Below are 21376 nucleotides of genomic sequence, written 5' to 3' on the forward strand. Positions count from 1 at the left end.
GTGAAGTACAATACAGTCAAGCACAAGCTCCATGTTCAAATGTGGGCTATATTTCATTTCATTTCTAGAATTTGCTGCAGGCCAATCAGAATTGGACCGCAGGCCGCATTTGGCCCTCAGACCATAGTTTGGACACCCCTGATCTATACCCTGCATTCATTATTGACTGGTTGCCAGTGAATTGCAGGGCTGACACAACCAGCCAAGCTCATAGTCACATCTACGGGCAATTTAGAACCACAAATTAACCCAAGAAACATGGCCTTGGACTGTAAGAGGAATCCTGGTGAAAAAACCCATGCATACACAAGGACAACAGGACTACAGAACATGCAGATTCCACTAGGACAGGCCTGTCTGATGGGGGTTTGAACCAGGAGCGTTCTTGCTATGGGGTGACAGTGCTAATCACAGCACAAGTGTAAAGCCTTAGTTCAGGGGTGTCAAACTCAATCACAGCAGGGGCTGGATTCTGGATTCAGGACTAACCTGAGGGCCTAACAGCATCACCTTTTTAACCATAAACTGTCAACCCTGTTTCACCAGTCATAAAATATGAAAAAAAAATCTCAGCACTGCTGATAAATGATTCTGACATTTAAAAAGTTAAAAAGATAAGTTTAAAGGCTCACAATCTGAGAAAAGTACATTTATTAGTTCAAAAAGGTCAAACCATGAAAACTTTTTTTTTAATAGCAAATATATTACAAAGAAGTCAAAATCATGAGTTTAAAAGGTAAACATAAGAAATAAAATTTGTAATCATGAAATTAAAATTCAAAATATGATTCAAAATTTTGAATTGTGAGTCTAAAATGTCAATCTATGTGATTATGAAGTCAAAGTTTGGAGTTGAAAATGTGAGGTAAAATACAAAATAAGTGGTTAAAAAGGTCAACATATCACTCAAAAATAGAATTATAAACCTTAAAACTAAAAATATTATATGAGAAGTCAAAGTTATGGGTTGAAATGCTTTAAGTATGAAATTAAAAGTCAAAAGTTTGAGTCCTAATTGTGAGATGCTAAGTTGAAAATGTGAAATTATGTTCTGACATTTGGAACAGACGAGGAGGAAAGATCAGCAGACCAAACGCTGTACATAAGTCTCTGTGCTCTTCTGACTGATCTAGGTCAGAAGATATGAAGGAAGTCAACTGAGAATAGCCTTGTAGATAAGAATACATCAGTGATTCTGTCTATGTGTAGACCATGCAACATGTGCATACAACAGACAGTGATGAGTGAGACTTTAACATGGCGATGAAACCCTAAGCTCCATGATACACAGCGTCCAAAGCTCTGAGATGATGCATGCATGTGTAACATCAGCATAGTCCTGCACAGACATAGTGGTAGCAACCAGTGTCTTTTTAGATTCAAAGAAAGGCAATATATTCAAAGTCAAATGCTGATTATTGTGCATTTTGCCAGGTAATAAATATACGTAATAAATAAATAAAATAGTGACGTTGCAAGCAAAAAAAGAATCTAGGAGATAGATTTAAGATAACTGGAATTACAAAGCTTTCTCTAAAATCTTTAACTTTAAAAAATACTTTGAAAATATCAACCTTTATTCAAAAATACATCACCAAACATGATTCCAGACCAAATTTACATTAACTCTTGACAAAAACAGCAAAAACTTATTCTATCCCTGCAGAACTTTACTTTGTTTCTCATGCATTTGTGCCAAAATCAAAATGCATAACTCACCAATAATAAATTCTTTCAGCTCCGACTCCCCCTCCTTCCTCTCCTCGTCCTCCTCTGTCTTTACTTCTTCAGATTTGGAAGCCTGAGGCTCACTCGCCTCCCCCACCTGTTCATCAGCTTTTTCCACCTCACTGTCCTCCACTCGGCTCTTCTTCAGGTCGTCTTTCACCAGGTCTTCCTCTGTGACACGGCGTTTACTGCAAGTGGCAACATCACCAACCTCTTCAGAGCTGCAAATAATGATCGAAGAAAGTAACAACAGCTCAAATATTAGCAGTTACATAAATAAAATAAAGTTAAAAATAAGATAACACAGTATGAGCGCAGCTATATTTCTAGTGCTTGATAACAAATATGGCATAATGATGACAAAGCTTGTCTGGTAATACCTTTCCTGCGGTAGTAAAGAAGTCTTGCAGATATCTGAGATGACACTTGTGGTTATTTCAGATTTTAATGACTCCTCTGCTTCCCCTTTTTTCCCATCATCCTCCACTTTTCCAGCTGGTTCCTGACTCAAGTCTTTCAACTTTTCCTCCTCTTCTTCGGAGTCCTGAAAAGCGTCAACATCCTCCTCGTCCTCAGTCACCTTCTTCCTCTCTGATGGGGCCGAAGAGGTGTGTGGTCCATCCAGGATCAGCTCCACTGGCTCCTCTCGTCTTCCTCCACTTCCTCTGTCGTCTCCTCTCTGAATGTCAGCATCTGGTTTTCCATGCTGGGAATGCTCCGTGTTCTGCCTGTTGAGCTTTTCCACCTGTTCCTGCAGCACAGGCTCATTCAGCAAGGATGTGTCTGATGGGGGAAAACACAATGACCAGAGTCTTTGTCAAAATACAGCATTCTTTGGGTTAGAGATCAGCAAATAGAGATGTCATTTACTAAGGATGGGATATAGGATATAATGTGGTACTACTGCCAGAGGGTGGCGGTTAGCATTTGTTAACCAGCATTAAATGACAAAGGAAGATAATATCATTTGTGTCAGGAAAAAGGACTGGCTCTCAAATTAAATGTAGTGCAATACAAAGCTAAATCTGTCAGCGGATCAATGACAATTTCCATTATGTGTTAGCATCATGCTAATGAACAAAAAACTACATCTGTGGTCTATACTGCGGCATCTTCATTCATAGAACTGACCGTGATTTTGAGTATTTCAACTAAAAATGACCATCTCATTCATATCTTTGCATTAACTCAGTAATAGAAGATTATTTTGGAGTTTGAGTCTACCTGATGCATCCTGAGGTTTCCTCTTCTTCTGGGTCTTCAAGCCTTTCAGGTTCAGTTTGGCTTTATCCTTTTCATCCTTTGCCTTATTGAAGACAAACAAGAAGACAAAAAGAAACTATTTAAGAAATGAAACAGGTATAAAATTAAAAGCTTTATTGCAAGCTTTAATCAAATCTATACATGTTGAATGGGTCAAGGATAATCTGTGATAATGATGCATGGAGTCTTATTTCAGTGGAGAGTTGTGTATTATTTATCCATTGTTTCATTTCACAATAGTCAGAGATCAAGCAAAAATGTTACAGTTTATGTTTGACCCTTACTTCACTGTAGTGCTGCATGATTTGGTTATAATGTGCAGTAACGATTAGACTGGACAATATTGCAATTTGCAAAAACAATGTAATACCTAAATGGTATCATGAGTCCACTTGCTTGGTTATCAAGGAAAATGCAGAGAATAATGATAGTTTTAGAGAGTGTATGTCTCAACTCAAAACAAACAAATATTAAGTAGCATAAAAACACAAAACCTGAAAATAAAGGTACTTCTACATAGTGAGTAGTTGCACTATTGTAAATTTAAAGGCCTTTCTGCAGGCATTTTTTGTAAATCTTTCAAGTACAACTCAATGCAAAGATAACTGCAGCCTTTCATGCAATTATGTAATTCGACAGCCTGACGTAACGACTGTGGCTGTGGTCGTATTAAGATTAATCGTGCAGCGCTACTTCATTATATTTTAATGTTTTAAGGACAAATGCCTCCATCAGGATAAAGAGGGCAGATCACATCTTTAGTTGCACTCAGGCCCACAGCACAGAAAGCATGTTTATTAATCAAAACTATTTCACACACAGTATACTAGCAGAAATGTAATGTAGGGTATGTTTGTGAATTAGGAAACCATTATTGATTCATGACTCTAGAGGAGACCTGAGAGACTAAAGAGAAAGATGAAATCCAATGCATTTTTTTTAAATCAAAAACAAATGTGGATAGAATAAGGTGAGTGCTGCACTGAGTCAAAAATATAATAAAGAAAGTTGTGACAAGGATCAGGTGCTCTTCAAGGATAAGACAGACAGATCAAAACTGCATATAAAGAAAAAGATATTCATAGCTCAAAGTGGCAGTCAAAACTTGGGGTGCAGATGTCCTAGTGGTTAGGCCCATGTACGTCCAGCCTGAGGCTCCTTACTCGTATGTCTCTCCCCCACAATCCCGTCCATTCCCAACTCTATCCACTGTCCTTCTCTCTGAATAAAAGCATAAAAAAGTCTTGAAATATATCTTAAAAAACGAGTCAAAACTGGAAATCTAAAGCATTTTGATGTCAAATAAAATCCGTAATCAAACAAAGATACGCTTCATCTCAAAGGGTTCTTCTTGAATGGGACGTCCTGATGGAGTCTAAACATCTAAAATCCCTGTTTAATAAAGGAATTCTACATTACATCAAAATGCTGTGGTTTTTCAGTTTTGCCAACAGTTTTTCTTACCATGGACTTTGCAGAAAACCTTGACTGTCATTTATTTAGTTATTTGAAATTCCACTAACATGTTGTTTTCTTCTATGTTCATAAATAAGAGCAGCTGAAATAAATATTCTTTACACAGGTGTAAAGGTGTAAAAGTGACCTCCTGAGGTAATCTCTCTTTAACAGCATTTTTAAATCTCAAAACCCGTAAGAAAACAGGTTTGTTGCTGTTTTGAATGCATTCGTGCGATTTATAAATGCATTCATGGATTCTTCAAGTCAAGAATAATTCCTTTTTCTTTTTTAAATTCATTAAATTTGGCTGGCTATCGTTTGAACTAATCTGTAAATCTTCATGGGTTTAATGTTTTTTGATTTAATCTCAGTGGATTTGGTTTAAAGTGTCTACTTCTGCAAAGCTTTTTTGTTGGAATTTTATGATCAGAAGGGTACAGTAGAGATTTAAATGCTATAATCATTGTCACGGGTGGTCTGATGGATGCATAGATCGTGGCTGCTGTGTTGTTGGATCCTAAAATGGTTTACATAGTCAAAATCACAACAATCATCATTTCCAAGCAATTCAATGCACCATACTTAAACACAGTAGTTTTGTAAATAATTGTGATAATGAGAAGAAAACACCTGATGGCCCAGTGGTGGACTTTCAATAGGTTTTCTATTTAGGATAACTTGCAGAACAAGTTCAGGGGCCCCTGCCTGTTCCTCTGCCATAAAACAAGTCCGGCAGGCAGTCTGAAGAGAAAACGGTTTACTTAACCACATGCCCATCTCTAAAAACACCCTCATCAACAGAATTTAAAAATGTGAGACGTATTTAATCACTCTCATAAACATGCACCGATATTCTTTAGAGACTGTGCAGTAAATGTTGCGCAACGGCCATCTGTACATTCTTCCTGCTGCCTGAAGAATCCAGGACGATAAACATGTCAGTGACACATTGACAGACTATGTGAAGCTTTGTATAACTAGAAGACAGCCCGTTGAATTCATTAGTGCAGCAATGTCACAGAGCAGGTCAGACGAGTGCTAAAGTGGCACTGTGCTGCTGCAGACCAGCCCACCTGTGATAAAGACATGGTTTGAATAAGATAGCCAGTCTGACTGGAATCACCCACACCCCAGAGACTGCTGACAATCACTGCACAGAGGAAAACTACTTAACATTACAGAGGACGACATGTTGGAGCACGACGGAGCTAATAAAAGATTCATGAGGAGCCGTATCAGACTCAAGAGGAATGTAGCAGCTTTACATGCCAAGAATGACTCACTAACCAGCTACAGACACATTTAAAGATCGACTGAATTTCTCTTTAACAGCAGAATATTCTAGTTTCATTCTGCATCCTGGCCACACCTTTCTACAAAAGATGCAATTAGACCTCTCAACATGTTGCCAGAATCAACCCTGTACAGTAAAAGAACCACTGTGAGGACGCTGGGAAAAGAACTTGATCGGTTAAGTGGGTCCTGAAATGAACATCCTTAAGCCTGGTATGTACTCCTACTCTTGTGTTTGTGCATCTGTGTGCCTCTGCAATACTGCTCCTGAACGCTAGTCGACAGTGTGATTTCTATCCTTCTGTATGTTTGTATACAGGAAACTAAAGCTACTGACACCAATCATATCACATTAGAGTAGATAAATATTGAGCAGAAGCCGATTTTGCAAAGAAATAAAGAAAGGAAACATCAGAGGAGATGGGCTGTACAGCTGTTGAATCAACTGAGGCTTGGTTTTTGGAGGTGCGTGTTGGGCTACGACTGTAGGCCTCAGCAGAATTATAAGTCAGGCCTTGCCCTCAATTCAACTCATCCATCCATAACCTGAAACACTTATTCTGTGCAGGGTTACAGGGGGTTACAGGGGGTACAACCTGGACTGGTCACCAGTCAATCACAGGGGCATATGTGCAAAGACAAACAAGCAGCCATGCTTACACTCACACCTACGGGCAATTTAGAGTCACCAGTCAGCCAGACAAGTATGTCCTTGAATTGTGGGAGGAGTATTTGCATGCACTGAGAGAACATGTAGACAGGGATTTGAACCAGGAACCTTCTTGCTGGGAAGCAACAGCCCCACCCCCTGCATCAACACACAGCCACTCAGTTCAATTCAGTTTAAATCAATTTAATTTGGTTAAATTAACTTTACTTCATTCCACTATTATATGCTTTCTTAGCATAAATGTATAAAGCAGTGGCACTTAGTGGAGCCCCTAAGTGTTACTAAGAAAGCTGAGCCCCCCCAGGACCCATACTAAAAAATAGAGACCCCTTGCTGTCAGTAATTTCCATCCATTTTCATTGTTTTCACTGATAAATTCCCTACCAAATGGGCTACACCCAGCTCTTAAAGACTTTTGTATAAACTCAGTCCAGTCAGGGCTTTATTATGATTTCATTCAATATAAGCAAATCTAATGTTGACAGCCCCAGGACTCCAGCTTGGGATCCTGAGCTACAAAAATGCAGAAAAATTGAAGAAAATATAAGGAATAATGTCAATATTTGTGTATAAATAATATTTGGAAATCTAAACTGCAACATGGCTTTTTCAAGGAGAGTTTAAGCTACTATAAAAAATCTTGATGGACTGTCAAAGCACATACTTGTCTTATATCAATAATACTTTCTCATTTTAGTATCCAATGTTTGTTTTAAATTGAATTATATATGTCATGACTTCCTGACCAAATTGTTCTTTTTTCTTTATTTTTCGACATGCTTTATGTAACAAATAAGTAAAAAAAAATTAAATTAACGAAAAAGAGGGGATTTTTAATAAAATCAAGACAGCAGCAGTGACAAGTATAGACTTAATAAAAAATACAATATGAGAAATATTCTGGATAAATGATCTCTCAGAGTTGGACAGCCTAGGAAATGTTCTGTCTCTCAGTGGAATGAAGATCAAAAAATGGCAGCAAAATCCCTTTTTAACACTGGAACATCCAGTCCTTAACATCTAATAATTACTTCTTTATCATTGCTGCAATTGCATTTTCTACCATCCAATACTGGGGATATGAAGGAGAGTAAGGCCTCAAACATAGGCATCTGGCAGTATAACAATAACAACTTTTAGTATTAACTTAAAAATACCTTTCAAAATAAAGTTACAAAGTCCTTAACAGAGAATGGCAGCACACACTCAAGACAGAGAGAATAAGCAAATAAAAAAATTTTTAAAAATCACCTTATCTCATCAGATCCCTGCGCACAATGAGCTAAAAAATGACACTGTCAAACTCACTGAGCCACTTACAGTCAAATCAAAAAGGTGGTTGCATTTTGGTCACTGGGACAAGAAACAGGAACCATATCCTCTTAAATTAACATGTGATTGCAAGAGAAGCATTAGACCTTTTGTGGCCTTTCCTGCAGGAAAATCTTTGTGTAATGTTGTACAGCCTCTCACCTTCTTGCCAGCCTTGTTCCCAGGCTGTTTGAAGAGCAGCTCCACCAGCCTGGAGCCCTTCACCACCTCCCCAATGAAGCTGATGACCTGCTGGGTGCCTTCAACCAGCTTCTCCACCCCATCCAGCCTGCGTCCCTGACTTTCCATCCGCTCGCCGACCTTTTCCACAGCCCCACACAGCTCTCTGCACGCCGCCTCCATCACTGACCCACGCCTGCCCTCCTCACGTAAAGAAGCCAGATCCCGCCCCAACCCCCGGACGTCCTGAGACAGGCTGTCCAGCCGCGTTAGGACGATTTGCTGCATGTTGAGCAACCGCTCCATTTGGGAGCTCAGTGAGTCCATTCGGTTCTCCATGCGGCGCAGGGCGCTGTCATGAGAGGGAGAAGATGACGGAGAGGATGAAGGAGATGAGGACTTGTCTGATCCATTAAAAGAGAGCTTCCTTCCTCCAGGCTTCATACCATGAAGAGGGTTTGGATCGTAGACTTTGGCCAAGGAGTTCACAAGGCTGGAATTCATGTCTGATTCACAGCAGACCTCCCCAGAAAACACCACAAATTATAATGCTCTTATCAAGCCTGTTCTCTTTCATAAAGTCTCGATGCAACAAAGAACCAAAACCATGTCAGCAGACAGAGCTGGCAGCAGAAGACAAGCAGCAGAGAGAATAGAGACCTCTCCTCAAAGCTGCTCCACACAGTGGAGTTTTAAGAATAGCAAATGGCTGTGGTCCAAATTAAAGTGCAGCCCCCTGTGGATGTCAGGAGCTGGGTGGGCAGTGATAAGAGCTGGGGGCTCGGGTGTGCAGTTGGGGATTGATGCGGGTTAAGGGGGGGATGCTGGAAGGGTTGCTATGTGACATTTGAGACACTTCAAAAGCCCTCCAGTCAGGTGTCAGAATCCCAAGAATCTGGGACTGAAATATGACAGCATAAAAACTAAGACAAACACATAAAATGTGAAGCCCATAAAGAAGAACACCAAATCTCTTCATAAAGACAATCTAAACTCATATCATATACAGTGTATTTTACACATTTGGGTTCTTTTTTTACATGTTAAGTGCTTGTTTTTCCCCTTCTTTTTACATTGTCCCACGGCAGGAAGTGGGCCGACAGGTGCGTGCGTGTGCAAGGCCGCAAAAATTTTATTAACCACTCAGACCCCGTTAAAGACACAAGCATTGTGGGTATTTTTGAACCCCGACAAATGCCAAACGGATCTCATAGCTGAGTTGTTTTTACCGTGGAAGATGTGTCAGCAGAGCAGATCATTGCATAATGGCACACATACACAACATTTATGCTTTACCCCAAATTATTGATTATTGGTTTAGGTTAGGTAAGATCATTCTGAGTGGCTTCCTTATAATGTGTATTTTATATCACATTTGGATCACTTTTATTCAAAAGTTTTTTTAATATATTTGCATCATTTTTGAACATTTGTGTTGCTTAATCTAAGCCAGTCTCTTAGGGTTAAATGTGTGTTATCCAAGCCTATTCTAGCAACATAAGTTGGAGCAAGAACTTAACAACCCTAGACAGATCGCAATCAGAACATTATAGCATCAGGCAGGAATTTAGTTTGTTTTTTAAGTCTTGTAGCATGTTAAAGCCAATATGTAACACTGCTCTGGTGTCAAATACATATATTTTAGTCACTTTTGTTTGATTGTTCTCTTTTTATGTAAATCTAGGACTAGTTTAACCTGACACATCCATCTGGTAAACCTCTCATAGACAGCATTTGGGAAAGGGCAGAGCCTTTGAAAAAAACTCAGAGGGTGACTGGATGAATGTTCTGTCTGTCACATCTTTACGGGCCAATTAGAGCAACAAAACACGTGATGTCATAGCCTCTACCGAGAAGTAAACTCCATAGAGAACGGCATAACGCAAACCATGACAACTGTAGAAATGTCTGTACACGACTTTTGTCGTTTTTAAAAAGGAAACAACTCACTGCTGTTCTTTGTTCTCCTTTTAATGAAGAAATGTCGTCAAGTTCTGATAAAACTGGCAATTTAGCAGCATCTACACTAATCTCTTCCGCCATCATTCAAACCGGCCTCTTCTCGCTCCTTGCTTATGTCACGACTCCGCCGCGCCCGAAAGTACTGTCCCTCCACACTGGCTGGTCCTGTCACTTTCTAACCATGCCCAAACTGTTCAGACGGGAGCGTTGCAAGATGGATTCGCCAGTGAGAAACACGGAAACGGGTGAATCCATCTGCTTTGCAAGGTTAGGACTAGTTACAATCTTTTCCTTGATACCAAAGCCCATATCCATTCTTACGCCGTTTTTCTCACTACAAGAAATTTCTGTTTTTATTTCTTTATTTTCTGTTTGTCTTTTGATCTTGAAGTAACACTTATTTTCATGTAATTTCACCAGATCTTAATCAAATATCAACTCATCATAATGGGAAATATTCTTGAATGCTGTAAAACCAGTCACTATTTTGTTTAAAGACAGAATTTATTCAAAACTGAGACTGCTGTGCAGAATTCTTCCAGTGGATCTACTGTGAAATATTGCACCTTCATAGACAGATTTATCTCTTCCTTTCTTTCCGAATTATGTTATTTCATATTAAGGCATATTTCTAATCATGTTTCTGTATTTGCTATATTGTGTATAAGAGCAACTGCAATGCCAAAATTTCTACCTAAAAATTATAAAAGTATCCCTGATTCTGATAGTAAAAAATAGCCTTGTTATAGGGCCTGTGTCTATGGACAATGCTTTTAAACAGCGGTAGCACCCACAACCTCAGTTTCCTGAGCACTGCTCACCATGCTGATTGCTAAAAGGTTAGTCTGCTTCCCTCTTAGGTCTGTTCGTAATAGCTCTGTGCACTTACATATTTCCTTATTCCAGGAACCATCCAATCTGAGACTGTCACATACCCACTGCATAGAATATGTCTCACATCTAAACATAGAGTTTGGGAAGGGCAGAATCTTGAAATAAAAAATCTCAGATGGTCGATTGGATGAATGGCCTGTCTGTAACACTTATCATGGTCAAAGCAGAGTACCAAATTATTATTATTATTTTTTTTTTTTTTTCAGCCAAAGCCAAGGAAGTTTTGCACTCAGGATGCTGGTTATGAAACAGCTGAAATGCATTGGTTTGTATTGAAAATGGACACTATTAGAGTAAAAATTGCTGTCTATGGATGCAAGTCCATAAGGGGTTAATTAAGCTGAGGTATTCGGAAAAAAAATAGAAAGCACAACTCACTTCACAGGAAAACAGAGTAATGTATGTGTGCATGCCATCTTGGGGTTCTCCGACATTGCTAACATTAAAAATCATACAGGTTTTCTTTTTTACAGATTGACTCAAATCTTTACATTTTTAAAGGTATACTGAAAAATTTGCACACTAATACTATTAACTGTTGTCTTGCTAGATGTTTCATAAAAACTGTAAATAGATTATTTAATTTGACAGAGGAGACTGAAACATTAAGCCAAGAGGAAATAGATTGTTATGGAAATTTGGCATCCATGATTCGGAAAGAGTCTGCCACATTCCTGAATAAGACTCACTGTCCGTGCAACGTGAGGGACAAGACAACGGAGGAGAGCAGGAAACAGCTGATGCCTCTGACACCTCAGTACAGCTGATACAGAGGAGAAGGGGGTTTGTAGGAGAGGAAACTTATCTGACATGTGCTGCTGAGAATTAAAGGGGACAAACTGACACAGATACTGTATATGGATACCGGCACATACGTTCATATTTGTGCCCAGACAGAAGCGATTGACACGTATCGAGACGTGTCTGACTGTACACATTGACCTGAGACTTTTCCACGTCTCGGTACACCGGTATCTGGAGTGTGCAGGGTGACAAAGCGCCGGCGCCTATATACTGGCACCCATCTGTCAACACCGGAAAAACCTGACCTATACTCTGTTTGTCCCTCACACTGTTTGCAGTACAGGCGGCTCCCCAGCTGTCTGCTTTCTCACTCGTGTCCCCAGTGCCGGTTTGCCAACCAAGGTGAAAATGAAAGAGGACACTGGGCAAGTGAAGACAGAGCATTGTACGTACAGACAAAATGCATGTGTGTTTACTGAATGGACAAAGACTTAATTGATTAAACAAGGAGTTTTTACACTAACATTACATAAAGATAAAAACTAAAATTGCATCTTCAGTTTGATAGGGCTTTCAAGGGATTTAAAGGGCCAATTCACCAAAAACTACCCTACAACTTGTACATAAAAGAGCAAAAACTTTCTTTACAAATACAAAAAATAAACTATTAATTTTTCCATGGACCTTGCTGTGAGGCACCTAACTTAAACACACAGTTAACATAGTGTTTCTCTTCTCAAAAACCTGATCTGATAAGGTTACACTGCCACCTACAAGCGACGTAGATGGATCAGCCAGAAAACCAGCTGCTATGGAACTCTAACTCTGGGACTTCAAGCATACTACTGTGATGGATGTAACCTTTGCAACAAGACGGTTTGAAAAATGTAATCACTGCTGAATATTCCACAGTCAACTGTAAGTAATTATTAGAAAGTGGAAGCATTCAGGAACAACAGCAACTCAGCCATAAGGCAGAAGACCTGAGCAGGGTCAACGACAGAGCAGGGTCAACGACTGCTAAGGTGCATGAAAGTTGCCAATGCTCTGCTGATTCCACAGCTGAAGAGTTCCAAACTTTCACTGGAACTAATGTAAACACAAAAACTGTGCAGCAGGAGCTTCATGGCTGAGCAGCTTTATTGAAGCCTTCCTGGACCAAGTCCAATGCCAAGTATCAGATGTAGTGGTGTAAAACACACCAACACCAGACTGTGAAGCAGCGGTAACGTGTTCTGTGGAGTGATAAATTATGCTTCTCAGATGGACGTTACCTGCCTGACTGCATTGTGCCAGCTTTGAAGTTTGGTGGAAAAGGGTTAATGGTATGGGGCTGTTTTAAGGTTCAGACTGAGCCCCCTTATCTCCAGTGAAGGCCAGTCTTAAGGCTTCAGGATACAAAGACATTTTGGACCATGCTATTATTCCAACTTTGTGGCAAAAGATTGTGGAAGGCTCTTTTCTATTCCAACATGACTGTGCCCCAGTGCACAAAGAAGGACTATAAAAACATGGGTCAATGAGTTTGGTGTGGAAGAACTTGACTGGCCCACACAGAGCCCTGACCTCAACCCCATCAAACACCTTTGAGTTGAACTGAAATAAAGAATGTCAATCTGGCCTTTCTCATCCAACCATCGGTGCATGACCTCATAAATGCTCTACATAAATGAATGGGCGCAAATTCCCACAGAAACACTCCAAAATCTTATGGAAAGCCTTCCAAGAATGTACATTTTTTAGTACAATGCCATTACAGTCCCTGTTGGTGGAATGGTCAGGCAGCCAAATACATCTGGCCATTTGGTGTACTGTATATTCAGTATCAGCCAATCTCACTCATTGATGATCGATATCTGTGTCTGCAGCATTTAAAAAAGCACGTGACTGGGGCATCCATAGGGAAACTTCTCATATCAAAAAATAATGCATTCAACTGAAGCACCTTTAATTTATTCAGTACAGATATTCACTCTAGTTTGAGGAAAATGGCAGCAAATTATTCTGTTATACTCAAAATAATTGCCAAGATGTATAAATGTTGGCACTACAATTATTGTCTTAAGTGTGCTGTCTCTTATATTCTCTACAGAATATATCTGCCTTTATATTTGACATAAAACATTACATTAAAGAACAGAAAATAAAGGCTAAAATATAGGCTAAAATAAACAGGTTATCATTGCAACAATATTGACAAGCCAACCAACCTTAGAGTTACAACTGCAGCCTTCAAGACATTTGGCTGCTCCTGGGTAGTGAAGCAAGCTATAAACACTACATGTTATCACCTTATAAAGCTGTTATGGCAAACATCTTGTTGCTTATTTACACATTCAGCAGACATGATGCAACATTAGCATTCATTTGGAGATATGTAGGTCTAATATTCACTCTGCATGTGTAGTTTTTGACAACATCTGATGTAAATATCTTACTCTTTAGCTGCTAATTGCAACCAAATGTTCACCAGTCTTACTATTGAAACCAATGCTTTCTGCTGCTTCAATGAGACAGAGTCAAAAAAATGTAAGGAAACAGTATGAATCTTGGACTGCTCAAATGTTTTACTCTATTATGCACCAAATATCGCTGTGTTCGGCAACATCAGATCAGGTGCCTTTACCATACAATAGATGGTTGGTAATCTCGATTGAAAAATAATATTCTTAAGATTGAAACAATCCAGTCTCTGCTTCACTGAGCGATGGTTGGAAGAGCATGGAGGGCGGCTGATTAGTCAGGCTCGGCTAGTGTTGAGGGCTATGGGAGGTTTAACTGTACCCCGATGGACAATCTCAGAAATCCCTTCAGAAAAGGTTACACGGTAAGCTGAGAGCGACTGTGGTATAGAAGCACTGTTTAGGAATGAGAGTGACGCAGCCTCCTCACTCTCACCTCATCTAGAGTTACTCAGCAGGAAGACACAGACAATACATAATGTTTATTCTAGTGCTGCAGACTGGCCAGTAATCCAATATCATTGTAGGGCAACATGAATGCATCACGCTTTATCCCACAGAAACAATAATAGACTGTGTGACATGCAATGAGCGTGTGCCTCGGGATAATGGCTGCTGTTGTGGTGAATGTGTTGTCCATATTAACAATAGTAAAGCCTACAAAGCTGGAGTAAAAGTAAGTAAAAACATATGCTTGAGTAAAATGCCTATCAACAAATTTTCTTGTGCTAGATTTTTAACTTATGTAGTTGCATCTATTCAGATAATACTCGTCCACCGTTAGTACTTTTTAAGGAAAAGATTCAACCCCACTTTTCCAGCTTTAGGGAGTGCAGTTGTTACTACTGATGTTCCTACATCCAATTAAATGCAAGTTATAATTGTATTCAATCTACTAGTCTGAATCAAGAAAACCCACCCAGAGAACAGCCAAAATTGTGCATTATCTTTTTAAGACAGGTTCACGCAGCAGTCAGCATAGGGTGTGTAGTTGGTTAGTAGAATGTGGCTAATGTTTGCATTGCCAACCTGAGATCCACTCTGCAGATTAACATCCACATCCTTGTGCTGAATGCTGTCACTGCACAGGTTATATGTGAGTATAACTAGTATTTCTAGTTTCAAGATCCCAACACTGTTAAACTATGCTGTTTCTGTGAGATGCTATCACTGCTATCAGTTGGCTGATATTTACATGGTTATTAAAGAGCACTGTGGCAGTAGCCTTTAACAAGACCTATAAAGGCAACTGTTAGTGAGCAGCTGCATCACAATTAAGACAGAGCATCTGTCTGAGATTGTCGGTATGAACTGATAAGATGGGTGAGGAACAAGGAAAGAAGGAGATGACAAGCTTCAGGAGTGCCTGATAGGAGTATTTCATAGATTTTCGTTCCCTTTCCTCACTCACAGCTTGCTAGCTTTCTTTACAAAGTTGGGATAGTTGTGCATTCATAATATTCATACCCATGTTTGAAAAGCATTGACATCTGTCAACATAGAGACAAAACTTTTTGGCTCAAAGCTGTCAAAGACTCTTTGATACAAAGCACCACACTTTCATTTGTCTGCATTCAAAATTAAAGCCCTAGATGTCATACTATTTACAAGGGGTCTGAAATTCACAGAATTGATTTGATTCACAAAATTGCAGAGTGGACAGGGAAAGTGCAGTAACAAAGACTTGGTGCAACTGACTAGTAATTCTGGTGTCTACTACCGAGGAATCTACTTTAAATGGATGACTGATAGTGCACAACTACAGCCAGTGTAAATGGGATGTGTGGATTAAGCACTTTAAAGCACTGCCAATCCTAAATTGCTCAATACCATTCCCTTGGATCATGGCGCAGCATGATGAATAATGGTGAGAAAGCTATAAAAGTGGCCCTCCTGGTTTAAGCGGTTTCTATCCACAATGCACCGGGGGATCACTTTCAACCTTCACCGGGAAGGCCATTTTTAAAAGCTTTTTAAATTATTTGAAATGCATCCATGGAATGATAAATAAATGGTTTACTGTTTAGTAAAGATACCATACAGAGTGCAAGTTTTATTGAACACAGTTCTCATTTCAAATCAAGAAGCACGGGAGATGAGAAGATCTGAGTAGGTGACACAACTCAACTTGGACATGTCAAGTTGGGAGTCAAAATTATAGGGGTCAGGGGACAGAATGGCAGCTTCCAGGAGTAGTTGTGTTTCTTTATATAACTGTCTGTTACAACGGCTTTATCATGGCCACTGTTATGGCAAGAAATGAACTGCTACAACTGTAAAAATCAAGGATTTTCAAGCTTTGAAAACAGTTTTTGCCTTTATGTAGAGATACAAAAGTGGATAGAGTCAGAAACAGGAATGAGAGATATGCATTGAAGACGCACAGACCGAACTTGAACCTAGGCCACCCACGAACATGGGGCACTGCCTATCTACTAGGCCACCTGTGCAACAAAAATGTGGGAAGTGTTTGAGGTACTCAACTAAGAATGACTAAAATCTTAATTATTTTTAATTAATGTGGACATTACAGTGCAAAAAAGTCCACATATACCTTCAATACATAACTTTTCTTTCGAGGGAAGCATAACAAAGAAAGTTGTAATAATTAATGCCTGCAGCTACATCTTGACATTGTGCATCTCAGTTATCTGCAGGGACTGTCAATAAAGTCTAATGTTGAGAAAGTTTCCACATTTATTAAATCATCTGATAAACTTTGCATGGATGTATTTTGCCTCAACTATTATTAGACATGTGTTAAACTTTGTGCAGTCAAATATTTGAATATTTATTTTCTTTTATAAATTGTTTAACTCAGCACATGGAAGATCATGTTCTCATTAGTAAAACCTCTGCCTACCTACAGATGAGGCAGACTGCTCGGGGTGCCTGGCAATAGACTAACAATTTTGGGCCAACTGACAGCAGCTCAGTGACAGCTCACTGATCTCAGGCATGTTGGAGGGCCATGGTCCAGCTCTGGGGCCCCTGAATCATCCAGGGTTTCCCCCCTTAAATAGCCTCCATGCCCACCAAGAACTTATCATGCCAGCATCATGACACCCAATCGACCTCAGTGACACCCAGAATAATTGCATTTAAATTACTGCAGTCAAAGGGTTCATGCCAGCTTCTAAAGCCCAACCAGGTCTGGTTTTATCACAGGGAGGTTTCACTTTAATGGCCAACACAGCTTTAAACAAATATACATTACCCTCCAGTCTAAGGTTTGATGCATTTATTGGATAAGTGAACAATTGCTTCACTTGTTAGTTTGCACACAAGAGTAACTGTAAGATATCACCATCAGTAGTCAGAGGAGTGAACACTATGCAGAATCTGTGTGTCTCCTCTAACAACATTCAGTCTGTTGTCATCACAATGCTCCTGGCACATGTTCTGTAGCACGTGAGTGAATACTTACAGCATATCAGCATCACCTTGTCCTGGTGCTTTTTAATGCTGAGGTCACATTTATGGACCATTAATGGTATAGCTGTGCTGCTGGTTCACGTTAAAGCTGTAGGTGTGCCTTTCAGTGTGTGAGAAAGGCATGGTGAGTTTGTAAACTAAGCAGAAGTCTGAACAAATTTGGAAATGGTTGATGATGTTTACATAACACAGTATCATGCAACAAATTCATTTATAGACGATTTTTCAGAATTGCAAAAACACAAAGTCCTATTCTAAATCCCATTAGCTGAACCAAATCATCACTGACACAAACACTGTTATGGGATTGATCACCCTTTCACCCAACCTGAAACAATTTTACCTATGCACAATTCACAGATCACATTTGTAGCACATTCTCATCCCCATCAACATGTTTTGCATTATGATGCACTTTTGTTGCATAACAGTAAACATAGATAACAGAAGTTCAGCACAATACAGCACAGTCTGTAAGGTTAAATAACCTTGCAAGGTAAATGGGTTTGCCAGACTCCATGTCTGTCACCAGGCAGATCTATGTTGAAAAGCTCCAGTCCACAATGTTTTGTGCCTTCGGACCTATCAGTGTCATTTGAGGAGAACAAGGCAGTAGCTATGGGCTGGATTGTAGTTATACTAACTGTTTTTAAAAGCTTTAAATAGCTTCCTTGGAGCAAGCCCTTTTCACACAACTATGCAACTGCTGCAAATGTTTATAGATTGTTTAATCACTACATGTGTGTAAAATAAACCTGTTGAACCTGAAACCTGTTGAACCTTTCTGTATCGTATAAAGAGAAAAACACTTAAAGCTTTTCATGATGGAAAAACTGTTTTCGCTCTTCTCCCTGTACGCTTCAACATGAGTTTAAAATTGTTACAGGTGGGGTCTGCTGGTGTATCCAATGGCTGCTGCTACAGCTGCTGTTAGCTTGGATGTAAAGCAGCAGTTTAATCAGAACTAGACCACATTTCTCTTTAAAACAAGAGCAAAGCGCCACACTGAAAGCTTGTCTTGGTAGAGAATATGTTTTTGCATGTCCCCTGAACAGCCTTGGCATCACTTTTATTCACAGCATCATTTTGGCTTGTCGCTCTGATTGGCCCGTCATAAATGTGACGTTTCTCCAATTACCTTTCCAGAATTTTTAAACAAGTCCTGCCCTTCCCAAACTCTTTCTATGGGAGCTTTCCCAGATGAATGTAAAATATATTCATACAATGGAGGTATTACACAGTCTATCTGGCATGTAAGGTTAGCTGTTTCCTGCCAACAGGGCTTTATGTTTTAAAGACCCTGAGATCCTATGGATCATTTAAAGCATCATAAGGGAGATTTGAGCCAGAAAACAGACTTCGTCTCTTCTCTGGCACAGAGCCAGGCAGCTTTGCTCTGATCATAAGGTCAACAATCAGATTTTAACATTTTTTAAACCTGAGAGGATCGTACTTCTCCTGAGAGGGCGTGGCTTCAGCTCATTCAAAAGACACGCCCACACCATCCTGGAGCAGACTTTACTGCCTCATTTTTCATGATTTTGAACCTTAATTTTATAAACTTAGTGATGTTTTAGTCAACTGAAATTTGATTTAGGGGTTCATAACAGTGACCTGTCACACAACAAACCTAAATACAGATTTATTTTCAGTTTACGGGGTCTTTAAAATTTTCCATCCTTCAATTCTCATCCCACAGACATATGGGAGCCATATACTAGGTTTTAAACTAGCCTTTTGTGCACAGTTGGAACAGTTGGCTCAGTCATTAATAGCACAAAACTTAGAAAACGTAAACTGCCTTCAGAATCTCAAATTTCAATCAATCTATTAAGCGTCTATCATTCTATGTAGGAGAATGGAGTTCCTCACAGTGATGTGATATCTGCGAACAGCATATAGTTTATTTTTCTATGAGAAGTAGATTGAAAAACATTGCAAAGTCAGTTTTTTTCTTATATCATTCAGCCCTTCTACTAGTATGTGGATTAGCCTTGAAGCCTTGTTACAAATTTCCCTGCACTCTGCAAAGACACAAGGCTTCTGCAGCTGACTCAATATGTTTTCATATCAAATCAGCTCAATTTTTATTTCAGTGGTGAAATACAAAACAATATTTCCACTGTCTACTCTCTCCATGCTACTCTTTGGGAGTCATCGTTCTACATTTGACTTTTCTCAGTCTTTCCATGAACACTCTTGACCTGGTACAACTGACTTATGACGTCTGACCAATAACTCAAACCCAGGATTTTGTGTTTTTATAGCTGCACTATGAGATGAAATGTAAACATTCAACACGTCAGACAAAATGTCTGCATCCAGTTTCTTGTAACCCACCCTGATGGATTGGAAACAACTGAGACATGGACAGAGTTCAGAATAAAGTTTTGTGGTTTTGAACACTGTGTGAGATTGCGACATGTACGGTTATTGATGGAGTCACTGTCAGTTTTATAACACTGAAGAGATTGTATCAAACTTGTCTTCTTATGGGGTATAATTCCACGGTGCTTTTTCCAGCCTGGTGGTTGGAGGATGGATGTCTGGCGTGTACATGAAAATGGAAACAAGGCTGCACATTATCTCCGCAGCTCCACCTGCTGCTTTTCTATCTGACAAACCTACTCATGTCACTGCAGGCTGATGACAGTCTGTACTTTCACAGTTCAGCTGCTGCGATAACGTCCGTCCGGCTCTCGCTCTGTTATGACCTCGCATACACATTGAAAAATTCCTTTCATGGTATAGAGGCGTTGTTTGACGTATACAAAGTGTCTGTGTATTTGTGTTTGGGCTGGTGAAAGCTATAAGGCCAAGCTTGTAAATATGTTACATAAGCAACACAAGTATGTGGCCGGATTCAAAAATACATGCTCACAAACACCCCCCCCCCCCTCCCCAGTTATCCTGCGTTTGCTGCAGAATTATGTAACAGAAAGACAACTGGGCGTGACAATGTTTAAAAGAGGATTCTGGGTAAATGTTGATCTCTGACCCCCTGAAATTACTGTCAATCCCACCACCCTGAAAACCCTCACACAAACACATACACACAAAAACCAGAGGAGCTTAGAGAAGAATTTGGCAAGGGGATCTCATGTGTCCCTTTATCTCTCTGTGCCACAGCATCAGCAGCCTCATCAAAGTCATTAAATTGAAAATATTTGTCACTTAAGTAATGGTCTGAAACTGCAACTGAGTGATTAACATAAAAGCTATAAATAAAAACTAAGTGATAGGACGGTGAGCTAGGGAAGGGTTTCCCAAACTTCATCATGCCAGGGACCCCATGTGCCCCCCCCAGTATCAGCCCCTGGTCCGAACCCCCACTGAAAAATGTCTAAGATACCCTTTTAATAGTGTTAACAAATAAAAACGTGAACATGCAGTTTCTTAAATACAACCCCAATTCCAAAAAAGTGAGGACACTGTGTAAAATGTCGGTAAAAATAGAATGCAATGAACTGCAAATCTAATAAACCCATATTTTATTCACAATAGAGCCTAAACAAAAGAGGTTCAAACTGAGACATTGTACAAATAAAAAACGTCTGGAGGAGCATTTTGCAATTTAGAGGGTTAATTGGCAACAAGTCAGTGGCACGACTGGGTATAAAAACGAGCATTTAAAAGATGCCGAGACGCTCCGACGTAAAGATAAGAAGGGGTTCTCCAACCTGTGAAAACTGTTCCAAAAAAGTGTGAAACAATCTAAAACAACATTCAGTGTAAAATAAGGAAGAATGCAGCAAGCTCATTTAAAAGGGACTGAGGCAAAATGGAAAACTGTTCTGTGGTCAAATTAACCAAAATTTGAAATTCTTTTCAGAAACTACGGACACTGTCCTGCAGACTTAAAAGGAGAGGGACCATCCAGCTTCTCAGCTCACAGCTTAAAAGCCTGCACCTCTGATGGTTTGGTGTTGCATTAGTACACTAATAGGCCCACTAATAATACACCTAATACACTAAT

At 39.6% G+C, this 21376-nt stretch overlaps 1 protein-coding gene across 2 annotated transcripts in view; it reads right to left on the bottom strand.

Annotated features, from left to right (window-relative positions):
- mylk4b (myosin light chain kinase family, member 4b) overlaps positions 1–21376 on the bottom strand; it is a 42815-nt gene that overhangs the window by 9652 nt on the left and 11787 nt on the right. The window contains exons 1-4 of one of the 2 annotated variants that reach the window (XM_041791957.1): positions 7886–8407; positions 2953–3034; positions 2109–2511; positions 1720–1949 (exon numbers count right to left, since the gene is read on the bottom strand). In XM_041791957.1, the coding sequence (XP_041647891.1) occupies positions 1720–1949; positions 2109–2511; positions 2953–3034; positions 7886–8407 (1237 nt within the window). Of the gene's footprint in view, positions 1–1719; positions 1950–2108; positions 2512–2952; positions 3035–7885; positions 8408–21376 lie in introns of those variants that run through there. The other variant, XM_041791958.1, reaches the window with a different exon arrangement.

Source organism: Cheilinus undulatus, linkage group 7 (genome assembly GCF_018320785.1).
Source record: "Cheilinus undulatus linkage group 7, ASM1832078v1, whole genome shotgun sequence".
Lineage (NCBI taxonomy): Eukaryota > Metazoa > Chordata > Actinopteri > Labriformes > Labridae > Cheilinus > Cheilinus undulatus.